This window comes from Xenopus laevis, chromosome 2L, assembly GCF_017654675.1.
Source record: "Xenopus laevis strain J_2021 chromosome 2L, Xenopus_laevis_v10.1, whole genome shotgun sequence".
NCBI lineage: Eukaryota > Metazoa > Chordata > Amphibia > Anura > Pipidae > Xenopus > Xenopus laevis.
The window spans coordinates 126,141,068-126,153,445 of NC_054373.1; the positions used below are offsets into that span (position 1 = coordinate 126,141,068).

At 39.3% G+C, this 12,378-nt stretch overlaps 1 protein-coding gene across 4 annotated transcripts in view; it reads left to right on the forward strand.

Moving 5' to 3' along the window:
- Positions 1-1,199: 1,199 nt before the first annotated feature.
- Positions 1,200-12,378, forward strand: part of dock9.L (dedicator of cytokinesis 9 L homeolog) — a 153,531-nt gene continuing 142,352 nt past the window's right edge. For 2 of the 4 annotated variants that reach the window (XM_041580762.1, XM_041580779.1), the window contains exon 1: positions 1,611-2,290. In XM_041580762.1, coding sequence (XP_041436696.1) covers positions 2,168-2,290 — 123 coding nt within the window. In that variant the 5' untranslated portion in view covers positions 1,611-2,167. Of the gene's footprint in view, positions 2,291-12,378 lie in introns of all 4 variants that reach the window. The other 2 variants (NM_001112887.2, XM_041580775.1) reach the window with 2 other exon arrangements.

Sequence of the window (12,378 nt, forward strand, 5' to 3'; positions counted from 1 at the left end):
CTTTACCACGAAAGAGAAGTACTTTTAGGTTCATTACTCGATTCAAATACCTGTTATTTCTTCCAAGACCTCATTTTACAAATTTTAGCTGTTTTGGATACCATTTACAAATTTTAGCTGTTTTGGATACCATTTACATACTAAAAGTGGCCACTTAGTATGAAACTAGCACACATTCACTATTTTAGAAGGCCCCAAAAGATGTAAAGGAGTGGGAATTTGCAGGGTTTTGGCATAAAGCAATTTATTGGGGCTCCATTCCACTTTTTGGTAGGGTCCTCAATCTAGGACCTCAGGTAACTGATAATCTAATAATTAAAAGCTAATAATTTAAGTGGAACTATCCTAAAAGGAGATGCTATTTAGAATCACAGGGCGCCATGCTACTAAGCTAGCAAGGACCAGGTCCGTACTGGAATTTCAGCCCAATCAGCCCACACAGAGGCCCAAACAGCCCCAGCAGCCCACTAAAACTGACTTTCTATGGCACCTAGGGTTGCCACCTTTTAAAAAAATCTGTACCGGCTGGTGGAGGGGGCGGGAATAAAAGGGCAGGCCCTGACTCCAAAGGGAGCGGGTAGTGATGGTTAAGGGGGTGGAGCCACGGCCTGCAATTGGCTGGGTGGTTCGTGACATTAAATGGGGCAGAGCCACGGCGCGCATTTGGCCTCAAGCCGGCAGCAAAAAGGTTAGTTTTTACCAGGCTGGGGGCAGGCCACTGGCTTTTGTTTGGTGTATTACAAATTTACCGGCAGCTACGTTGCCGGGACATTTGTAATACCGGCCCCGGCAGGTGTTTTACCGGCTAGGCCGGTAAAATACCGACCAGGTGGCAACACTAATGGCACCTTATAGCAGCCCCTCTGGCATTTGCCCGAACCCACAGATTGCCAGTCCGGGCCTGGCAGGGACCTTCACTTAGATCCCTGGGGGAAGGTCCTTGCTAACTTAGTAGTATGGAGCCCTGTGATTACAGATAGCATCTCTAATGGGCAAAAACAGTCTCTGGTAACTACAAGAACCAAATTACTGTTTTTTAATGGGAAATGTGGCTAAGGTTGCCACCTGGCCGGTAAAAACGATAGTTGATCCCAATGTTATTAATAGGGAAAAATGATAAATATATAGGAAGGCCGGTATTTTTTTCCAGAAAAGTGGCAACCCTAAATGTGGTTCTTTTAGCGTAGTAATGCACTTGTGATATCCACACTAGATAATTCAACTTGACTGGTGTGCTGAGGTGACCAGAAGGATTTAAGCTGCAGGGATCCATAGCAGACCAATAAAGCTCCCCTGAATACCTGGCAGATAAGAAAGGAAGGGTCTGAATAGAAAGATATGCATTTTAAAAAATAAATGGAAGGCTGCATTTTAAATTGAACGAAGGGGCACAAAACGGCTAATCATTCCGAATTCAGGTTATCATACAGTATGAAAGGTTGACAGGACCAGAACATTCCACAGCCAAATGAAACTTTATAAAGGTGAACAACAAGCGCAAGTTTACCAGCAGCAGCAGCAAGAATACCTGACCTCATTGAAACAAAGTTATTATAAAGCAACATGAGTAACTCTGATCAGTCTCACAAACATGGAACAAATGAAATATAGAATACTTCGAGGTTGTGAGACAGCGACGTAAAGCAACCAGGTAGCTTTTTTTATTTTACATTTCACAAAATATACTGTTGCCCTAACTAAAGATGGCTCTCCTAGCAGCTGCCAGGCACTGAATCACATTCCCGAGACACTGAATGGCGGCGCAAAGTGCACTTGACAGTGTGCACGCACTCCCTGAGCCACGCCTCTGAAGGATGACTGTTGACAGAGCGGTGCGCGCTCCCGGAAGGTGCAAGCCCAAGGTGTGCGCGCATGATCCGAACGTTCCCCGGGAATTCCGCGCAGTTAGGAGCGCGCACCTCCTTCCTTCCCGTTCTCTGGCCAGTCAATAGGAACGGGCATTTGGCCGTCATTCATTCGGCTCTAGGCGCATCACAGACATGAGTGTGGAAGCAGTTCAGGTGCTGTCGGATTTGCAACTGGGATAATAGAGACTGCAAGGAAGGGGGGTGTTTCCCCTTCTTCCTTTCCATGTCCGCCCCGCACCAATATTGCTGTCCCCAGTGAATGGTTCATTTGGTAAATACTGAGCTTCTACTCTGCTGCCATGTCTTCCCACCACGCCGTGCAACCAGAGACTCGCAAGTTCACCCGGGCGCTGAGCAAGCCGGGCACCGCCGCGGAGCTCCGACAGAGTGTATCAGAGGTGGTGCGAGGCTCCGTACTCATGGTAAGAGTCGGGATGCGGCAGGTGGGGTCGCCGGGTCTGCAGCGTCACGTGTGGTGGGGGGAAGCTTTGGAAATGCTGTCACTCAGCGTCAGGGACACTGTTCCATGGGAATAGAAATGGGATTATCGCGGGAGTTGGGTTATCAACCGGGGCGAGCTGCCTATGGTGGTGCCTCAGCAGGATAGACAATAACAATAGCTGCCTGAAAAGTTACGGGGTCTGTGTATTAGTTTCCAGCGTGTTGGCAAAGTGTCTCCTGAAATGTAGGAATAACAACTGTGCCAATAAGGGCGTTAGAGGAGCCCATATGAATGATGACCCCGGGCTAACTCGAGCTCTTCCCTGAATTACTGCTGCCGTGGGGCATGAAACAATAGGCTTCAATTCTTTTTTTTTTATAACATAAATGCATGTGTATAAAGGCCCAAACACACTATACTAAGGCAACGAATATTCATGTTGTCTTTGCCAGTGACAACTAGATGTTATAAGGCCCCTCAGTATCCAGAGGTCTTTAGTTTTACCAATATTTATTAAAATGGCACATTAATTAGGGCCTCCTATACCCCCTGGTCTTTGCAACACCCAGTTCTCCTCAGTCGGGCCCATGCAATGTATATGAATGCTTTGTGTTCTGTGGATACATTGTAAGGATACCCCAACACTGTCCTCTGGATCAGCTAGCAGCTAGGCAGGTTTCATTTAGGGTAGGACTATACGGCCGACTTGGATGCATTTCCGTCGGATCCAATGCTGGGTGACAAAACACCAGTGTCAAGTCGGATGTGACAGGAAACAAGCTAAGTAATACAAAAGTCGGATGGTGTCGCAGCGTTCGTCCGATGCGACAAAACTGATACAGATGCAGCGTGCAGCCTTTGCATCCGACAGTTGTCGCATCGGATGAACGCCACGGCCGGCCGTGTAGTCCTAGCCTTTAGACAAAAAGCCTGGACTTGATGGAGCCTGTTATTTATCCAGCTTTATGTACTGTTACCTACATACTTACACCAAAGTGTCCCATGTATCCCTATTTTTTGGTGATTAGGATACAGCTAGTGCTTTTGTATTCTTCAATATCACTGTCCTTGTCATCTGTTGTCCCCATTCACTTTAATTTTGAATGGTTACATATTTCAGTGCTTACAATTACCTTTATTTACACAGTGTACATACCATGAGTATAAAAATAAAAATCTGTAGCAGAATTTCCATTTGACATAAGTGAATGAGTGGATCTCAAGGTATACGTCTAGCATTATTTGGCCTACTTCTTTACTGGCCAAAATGCCCGAAGGCCAGTGCTTTTGAGCTAGTGTATTTGTACATCAGCTCTATCATGGAGTCAGCCTTTGAACTTTTATTTCCTTAATGCATAGAGTGGATAACAAGCAAATGGGGTTCTGTGCCAGTGTAGGAGGCAATCCTCATGCTTGATCAGAGAAGCCTGTATGGCACATGCCTGTGCCTTCACCCACCCACCCTTGGCATATGTATCAGAAATTTGTTTTTTAATGCATTAACATTTGGATGCTTATAGATCCATGATACAAGCATAGTGTATATGACATACGTCATGGGTACACACATCAAAGCTACAGTTAAAGGTCCAGTAGCATCAAAAAGTAAAAATAAAGCTTGAAATGAAGTTAAAGGTTTGTATTTGTTCATCCAGAACCTACAAATATACAATTGCTTGGCAACAAATGTCACATTTGCCATCATAGTGAGCCATGAATGACATTTGACCCCTTTATCTTCCTGTGTAAGATTTAGTCCATTGTATTCTACACACATTTTCTGCTATGTAAACATGAGCCCTTTTTCAGCTTGAATGGCTCCCCCCCATGGCTACACAGCAGCTTACATAAACCGTAGTAATATTTCTGAAGCAAACATACAATTTTCCTGAGAGTAGGGCAACAGTATATTGTACTTCAGTTACATGAAAACACTTTAATTTGTTGGTGTTTCTCTTTGTTTAAGTATTTTATTGCTTGTTTATGACTTGTTTGCTTTCCAACAGAGTCATTTAGTTTGTCCAGCGCCACACGGCTAGCGTGGTAGTAAACAACAATATAAAGTACATACGGTGTAGTATGTTGTAAAACAATCAAATCACCCTTTGTAACTAGTTTGTGTCTTGAAAATGTTTGGGTTAAGTTACCCTTTAAACCCTAATAGATGCCAGGGAGAGGTTAAAATGTGAGGGCTCCAATCATGCAGTATCCTGTTTGACCAATACAGACAGCACTATTTCCTGCAGCCAAATTTCCTATTCACAAGATTACACTTTTTCAGATGCGTATCAGTAAATTAACTTGCTTCCCACATGGACTCTTAGCAGCAATCTATCAATGGGTTAAAACAGAGGTGCATCGCTCATAGCGTAAAAAACTTTTATTTATTAAAAAATCATGAAAGTAATGCCCTTACACTGTGCTTTAAACAATTGCTTCCCAGTCCCACCGTTTAAGTGATTTTTGATGTTCATTGCTGTGATCTCTTGTGGACTGAACATCAAAAAACGCTTGAATGGACGGACTGGGAGGTAAGTTTTTCTTACTGAATTGCATCTAGCCCTTTGTTTATAAAGAGTTATATGTGAACGAATTACCATTATTTTTAATGAAACTACCCTCAAAAAACTAAAATCTTTTTGGGAAACACAGCTTAACCTTTGATAAATAACCCCTCTTAATGTAGAATCCTCCCTGTTACTAACTATAGGACTAAATAAGTAATTTATGCATTTCTGCACTAGAGTTATGTGGTCCATGAAGCATAAACTATGTCGAGATAGAATGGAGCATTTGAGAATACTGGGATATTAAAACTTAATTGGCAAAACAAAAAGAACAATGAACAGTTGCCATGCACCTTTTGCAGACCCATGAAACTGGAATTGAGAGTGCAAGTTTATTTTAGGCTGTAAGAGAGGGTATATTTACTCTTATGATCTCTTCAAACAAGAAAAAGGCATTTTTGCTTTCTAGATTGCTTTACATCTGGAACCAGTTCCGCTTTGCGGAACTGTTTTTTAGACATACAGTATATTGTCAACTATGATCAATTTCTTATATATGTGTTTCTCGATAAGCTGTCTTTCTGAGGATTGCTAAGGGTGGCCATGAGCAACACACTTCATGTGACCTGCTGAACACCGTGAAAAATGTAATGTGCATTTCACCCAGATGAAGTGTTTAACTTTTAAATCTTAAATTCTGGATATTCTGATTATTCCTGGAAAACATGCTAGTCTGACTGACTAAAGTGGAATTTAAACTGGATTTTAGTAGGATGTAGACCGTGATATTCTGTTTGCAACTCCATATTTTATGTTTTGAATTATATAAATTTGTTAAGCAGCTCTTAAGTTTGGAATTTTAGCAGCTTTTTTGCTTGCTAGAACCCAGTTTACCCTAGCAACCAGACATTTGTTTGAATGAGAGACTGAAATCTAAATAGGAGATTGTTAGGTGGATTCAGATTTGTGGCTTCTTTGAATAAGATTGGGCCTAAATAGAAAGAGAAGTCATTAAGAAAAGGCCAATAATTTTATGTCTGCTCATTTGAATGCTGAAAAGAGGCAGAAGAAAAGGCAAATAAACTATAAAAAATTATTATGAATTGAAAAATTGGCAAATTGGAATATGATTATCTGACTAAAACTTAAAACAACCACGTTACGGTCCCACTTACCCCATCAGTTATATGACTAAACTGGAAACTGAATAGAAGAGAGGCTGACTAAAAGTCAAAACAAAATGTAACTTTGTTTAATATGCATTGTCACTGCTGGGGTCAGCGACCTTGGAGAGGCAGAGATAATAGACTATTGGTCTATATAATACTAAAATTTAATATTCGGGTCATTGTTCCCTCTAACATGATACTCTTTCTAAATTAGAATTGCAGGGAACCTTTGTTGAGTTCATTTAAATGATTATTTTAGTAGCTACTTTTTATTTCCTATTTATTTCCTGACTGTTCTATTTAGCTCTTTTATGGCTAGAACGTAAAAGAAAGCTTTTACATGGACAAAATGTGTGACTTGTGTTTATTGTTTTATTTAGGGGAATGGTTCAAGTGAAGAGGCTATGGCACTCAGGATTTATGTAATTCACTTGCAATGCATGACAGCAAAACTCCTAGTACTTTTTAGTCCAAAAACAAACTCTGTTCCCAATCTAGTTAGTGGGAGGTGGCAAGGCAAGTTTCGGGCATTTTGTCAGCTCACATACAGTAGTTAAAAAAACATTTTACGATTGCACCGCAGTGTGTGCTCTTACTATACCAAGATACCAAGAAAACCAGAACATAATCCATATTATCATGTTTATTAATCATGGTAGAAATTGCTTACTCAGAGTTTTGCAATGACATGGATATCTAATGTATCCCCACTGTAAAAGGACAAGACCCAGTTTTTTTTGCACACTAATGAACCCTTATGGCACAATTCTTATCTTAGGAATTAGACTGAGGACATTATCACAAAGTGGTCACTGCCGTTTCATTTGTCCACAGGACCACACTGATGCTGTATTTGCAATCCTTTTTATTGCCTCCATTAATGCAAAAAATGATACCTAGATTTGCTCTACCTCTCATGTCTGGCAATCTCGCTCAGCTATATATTTGAGTATTGTATTCATATTTACAAATAGTATTTAATAATATTTCATACCTCCCAACATTTGAAAATCAGAATGGTTGACAAAAAATTCTGGTGCAGGAAGCTCAGTGAATTTTTTTTGACCATGCTCATTTTCTTTCCACGCCCCCTAAATACCATGTTTTTTACAAAATTTGACAGGCTGTGAAAAGCTTGAACACATTTCTGGGAGTTTTAGGTTCATGTTTTGTGCATTTACAGTTTTGCTAATGAAGGCGAACTGCCCTTTAAACTGAAAGTCTCAGTTCTCCCAGGAGACTTGCGTATCAAATAGTTACAATTGTATCTTTGCTTATCTTAAATTGTTACAAATGTATATAAGTGCAGGTGCTGAGTATTCTGGGTTCTCTGCCAAAAAGCCTCTTATTTAATTACATTTCAAAAACATATCTTTTTTTCTGGCGTCAGTGCAGGAAATCAAACAGAAAATTGGGACATTTCAGTAACAATCTGGGAATGTGGACTGAGCTGTCCCAATCGTGTCTGTCCCATGATAAATAGGACAGTTGATAGGTGTGATATTTGTTACTGAAACATACAGTACATGACACTTTATTTTCTGAAGTTGTCTGTAGTTTCCTCATGAGGCAATGTGGGCCATGTGTCTCCCCCCTGTGCTATTTGCCGATCATAATTTTAAGACAAACTCCAAATCGGCCCAAGTAGGCCGCATCAATCAATACTCTTAAAACTTGTTACATTGGAGAGTATTTAGAAGCACTTTTATATACAGGTTTTCTTTCATCAAGGCCTTACGTGCCAAGTCAACAATCAGGTCTCACCCATTTAAAACATTAATATAGAGGTGTTAACGTGTCTGCCAATATCGCTGATATTTGCATTTTTTTTAATTGTCTCTGTATTAAAATGCAAAAAATTGGTTTAAATAATTTTTATAGTGCAAGTGAAGTTTATTTTGCTTGACTAACATCATAAAATAATATTTAGAATGATTTCTTAATGTGTCCGGTCCCCTTTAAGCAGTCTGTGAGGCATTATAGTGATAGAAAAGCTGGCAGTCATAAGATTTGTTGGGAAAAAAATGTAATGTTAAAGAAAAAATGCAATAAATTCCAGTCTTGTATTTATTTAGAGCCTTAAGGGTCCCTGTGAGTGAGGAAGCATTAAAAGCAACATAAGCAAATGGTGCAAAGATGAATTAGTAGCATTATGGTCATACCTACACTTGACTAGTTCTTTTTACATAGGCAGAGTAATATAACCAAGATATGTTACTACTTTGGCCCTCTAATGCAAAAAGCTTTAATGTTAAAGTCTTAAATTTCAGACATGCTTTACTGCTGTACCTGGTAAAACTATTTGGTGAATTTTATCAACTGACATTTGAAAACCAGTTTTCCTCACAGGGCTCATTACAGTATTTTTATGTCACATGGTGCAGAGATTTGAGCTGCTGCTGGATTTCCCTGTCTGTGCTGCTTGCATTCCATAAACTTGTTAGGGTGGATGATTGTACATGTTTTGATCTGCCAGGGAAGGTATATTGTGCATTGAATCTCAGATCTTATGTATGTGCAGAATGAAAAATAAATATGTGAAAATAAATATAACTTCTTGCTATTGTTCTACAGAGAACAAATGTTTGATATGAGACTTGATATGAGCCTCCCTTGTGCCATTACTAATAATCGGTGTCAGATATTATAACCCGGTTAAATAGTTGTGAATTTTTTACTTAATATTCAAAGGGCAAAGAAATCCCCAAATTAACTTTTGCTACTTTGTGCATGTGGCCTGTATGCACTTTATGTACCTCCATGAACACTTTCTTTCTCAATATTTTTATTGATGTGTCAACAAGAAAATACAGTACAAAATGCACAAGGCATAGGTAATATCTTATCACAATATCACTTGTTAACAATCTCGTGACACAATTTTTCAGGAAATCAAAATAACAAAAAAGCAATAACCATAAGACCTCCATGAACACTTTCATTCACATTGTACTTGGACTTGCAAGTGCCTTAATCCCTTTCTTTAGTTAGCCCTTGTGCATGTGCTAGCTGCTACTCATAAGATTGCCCCTTAGATAATGAACTGTGTTAGAGAAGATGACAGGATAGTTGAAATGACAATGTAGATTGTAAATTGACACAAGGTAGCACATGAAAAGCAAAAGTTATTAGGTTTGGGGATCTAAGCACCTTGGTGGCCTATAGATCCTGTTTAGCGCACAACAGAATTACTATTATAATAATCATTTTAACAATGCGAAATATATGGGTTGTGCCATGATTCTGTTTGCTGTGGCTATAGACCGTATGTTGTAGGCAAAACCCTTGAGTCCCTGTTCACAGGTATGTTTTATGTAGTCATAGCAAACTGAAAATTTTGTCTAAAGCTGGCCATCCGTAAAGAGATCCGCTCGTTTGGTGAGGTCTGCATCAATGAACATACAGCCAAAAAACCAATGGGATTTTTAACTTTTGGTCAGATATCTATCAGGGAAGCCAGTCAAAGGGTCCCATATACTGCCAAATAAGCTGCTGACTTAATCTGTAGGCAGTTTATATCTGCCTGTTTATAGGGACCTTTAGATGCTGTTCTGGCTATCTTAGCAAGTAGAATTTAGCACTGTTACTTCTGCCATACTTCTGTTGCATACGGTGGTGCTATTCCTTAGACGTATGGCCACGTCCACATTCAGCAAAATTTCACACGAAAGGCAAGCACTTCACCACTTCTTGCTGTGCAAATAATCCTTTATTTAAGCCTGTTTTACCACTCCAAGTACAGAACAACGTTTCGGGGGGTTTTCAGCTGACTAAGGGAGGTGCAAACCTTACTTTATGTGAAGGCACCTGCTTTGAGTATGCTTTGTGACCACAAGTAATGTTTTTTCTTACAGATCTTTCTGTTAAAGCAATGTTTCCCATTTTTTTTTGCAATAAAGGTAAATCTGCTGTCTTTTCAGATTGTGACCCTGCCATATTCAGTGCTGGTTCAAAAAAAAAAAAAAAAGAAAAAATTCCAGAATTGCACCCAAAAGCTCAAGCTTTTAATATGATTGAAAAGATACTGAATATCCTGGCACTATGAGGCATGTTTACAAACATTGGAGAAAAAAATCTCTGAAGGTGTTGCCCATAGCAACCAATCAGATCTTTGATATTGTTTTTGTTTGTTTTTGTAGTTAACGGTTTAAATCTAATTACTGATTGGTTACCATCTCCTGAGATTTTTATTTCCAATGTTCGTAAACGTGTCTCTGTGAACTCTTGCTGATCAACTTCACGTTGGCATTTTACAACGATCTACAAAATTCCTAGCAAATTGAATATTTTGTGTGTTATGCAAACATCTGTGCTTTTTTTGTGGCATTGAACATATGAAATCACAGTGTTGCACAGGGAAAGGGCATGCTGTACATCAAAAATGTATGTATATTGTAGCCATTATTTGTTTTACCAATGTTACATCTGCTTGCAGTACATCTTTCTTTCTTTTTTTTTTTAAAGGTTTTTATTTAGATTTTTTTAACATCAAACATATAAAATGTACATTCACAGTCCATTTTACAGAAGTAGCATGATTCTAACCAAGGCACACAATATTAAAGGGATACTGTCATGGGGGAAAAAAAACATTTTTTCAAAATGAATCAGTTAATAGTGCTGCTCCAGCAGATTTCTGCACTGAAATCCATTTCTCAAAAGAGCAAACAGATTTTTTTAAGCATGATACACATATAGTTATGGCAGTACTTTGTTCACCAAAAAAATCGGAAGGACTAACGTTGGGTTGGCGTCTATCCATGGGGTCCAGATCTATCAAACTTTGAGGGGGAACCCGGAGCCACATGTCAGCTTTATGAGTGGTAGTGTTTTGTTCACCAGTGCTATCCATTCTGACATCCGCGGAGAGTCAGGGCTCATCCACTTCATAGCAATCATTTTTTTTGCATAAAACAGTACAGCTCTCATTAACTTCCTAGAACAATTACGGGGAATGAGTTCATCTACCACCCCTAGGAGGCACACCTCTGGGGTCTTGACTCTAGGCAGGGCCAGTTGTTCCTCTATATAAACCAATACTTCAGACCAATATCTATTAATGTAGCTGTGCACTACATACTTCTAATCTTGCTTGGTGTCATTTATTGGGTTATGCCTGTCACATGAAGAAAATATCTAAAAAAATATATGCAGATTTGCTTCAAGCTGTATGGATTTTAAAGTGTTACCTGAGCAGTACACTCTTTACTAGGTGAACGAGTTGTTTGCTATAAACCAATAGGGTTGGTGGTCTCTACCAATCACAGCAGGAAACGGTTCCCTTCATTTTCTTGCTGTCACAACATCACTGTGTTGCTTTAGGATTCACATGCCTGTGCGTATCTCTTGTTATCATAGCCTGGCAGTCCAAATATTTAGTTTTACCTCTAGGATCTGTTCCTTGGAGTTTGAATTTCCTGTCAGTGTTCTTTTTTTAATCACAAAGTAATGTGATGGCAAGCAGACATTGCATAATAACTGGAAAGAGATGTTAATATGCATTTTCAAAAATGCATCCATTTTAAGGTGAGAGATGTACATAATGCTGACATTCCTGAAGAACATTATTATGTTTTGTAAAGAAGCAATATCATTTAACTTTGCCATTTATTTTAATAGACAAAAATTATACTGCATTAAATTCTGGGATTGTATTACTGCTTTTCTTTACTCTACTTTGTCCAGCGGCATACAAGTAGCAAAATTTGCCTTACTGGACTGGTAGCTTGCTAAAAATGGTATTTTCGAACCATGACGATCGGTCGTTTAGTCAATTGGGCAGGTTAGGAGATTGTTCGTCGGAAATGGGACAAAATGTGCACGTCTTTGTCCAGCTGCAGGCTGTGAGCACACTGGATTTTGCCTGCAGATGTCTTCCTTGTATATACATGTAGATTTTGCGAGTCACTCTCTATGCTTAAAAACTATGTATCATGTGCTAATTAAGTAAAAATTTTCTCTTACCATGTTGTTTATATTTTACATTAGCACTAGTTATCATGGAAGAGAGAGGGTGAAGCATTTTAAGGCTATGTCAAACAGCAGAACATCTTACTTGCTAGGTAAAGACTGGCACTGCACCATCAGCAATATCAAAATGTGAGATTTACCCAGCAACACATTTACTTCTTGCCTAAAACTTTAAATGCCATTTAACTCCTACTTTGCTGAATAAGGGAATGAAAAGTGACATTGCAGGCAGCCAACCACACCAATTGGTGTGAATATATACAGAATTCTCAGTGAAAGCATCTACATGGACATACTGTTCTTTCAGTATGGGTGAATAGGGCACACGACTTTACTGTGACCAGCAATCTTCTTCCAGCTGATGCAAGGACACCCATTCCAAATTGCCTCTGAGGCAAATTGAAGAGGCTTCAAATGGAGGT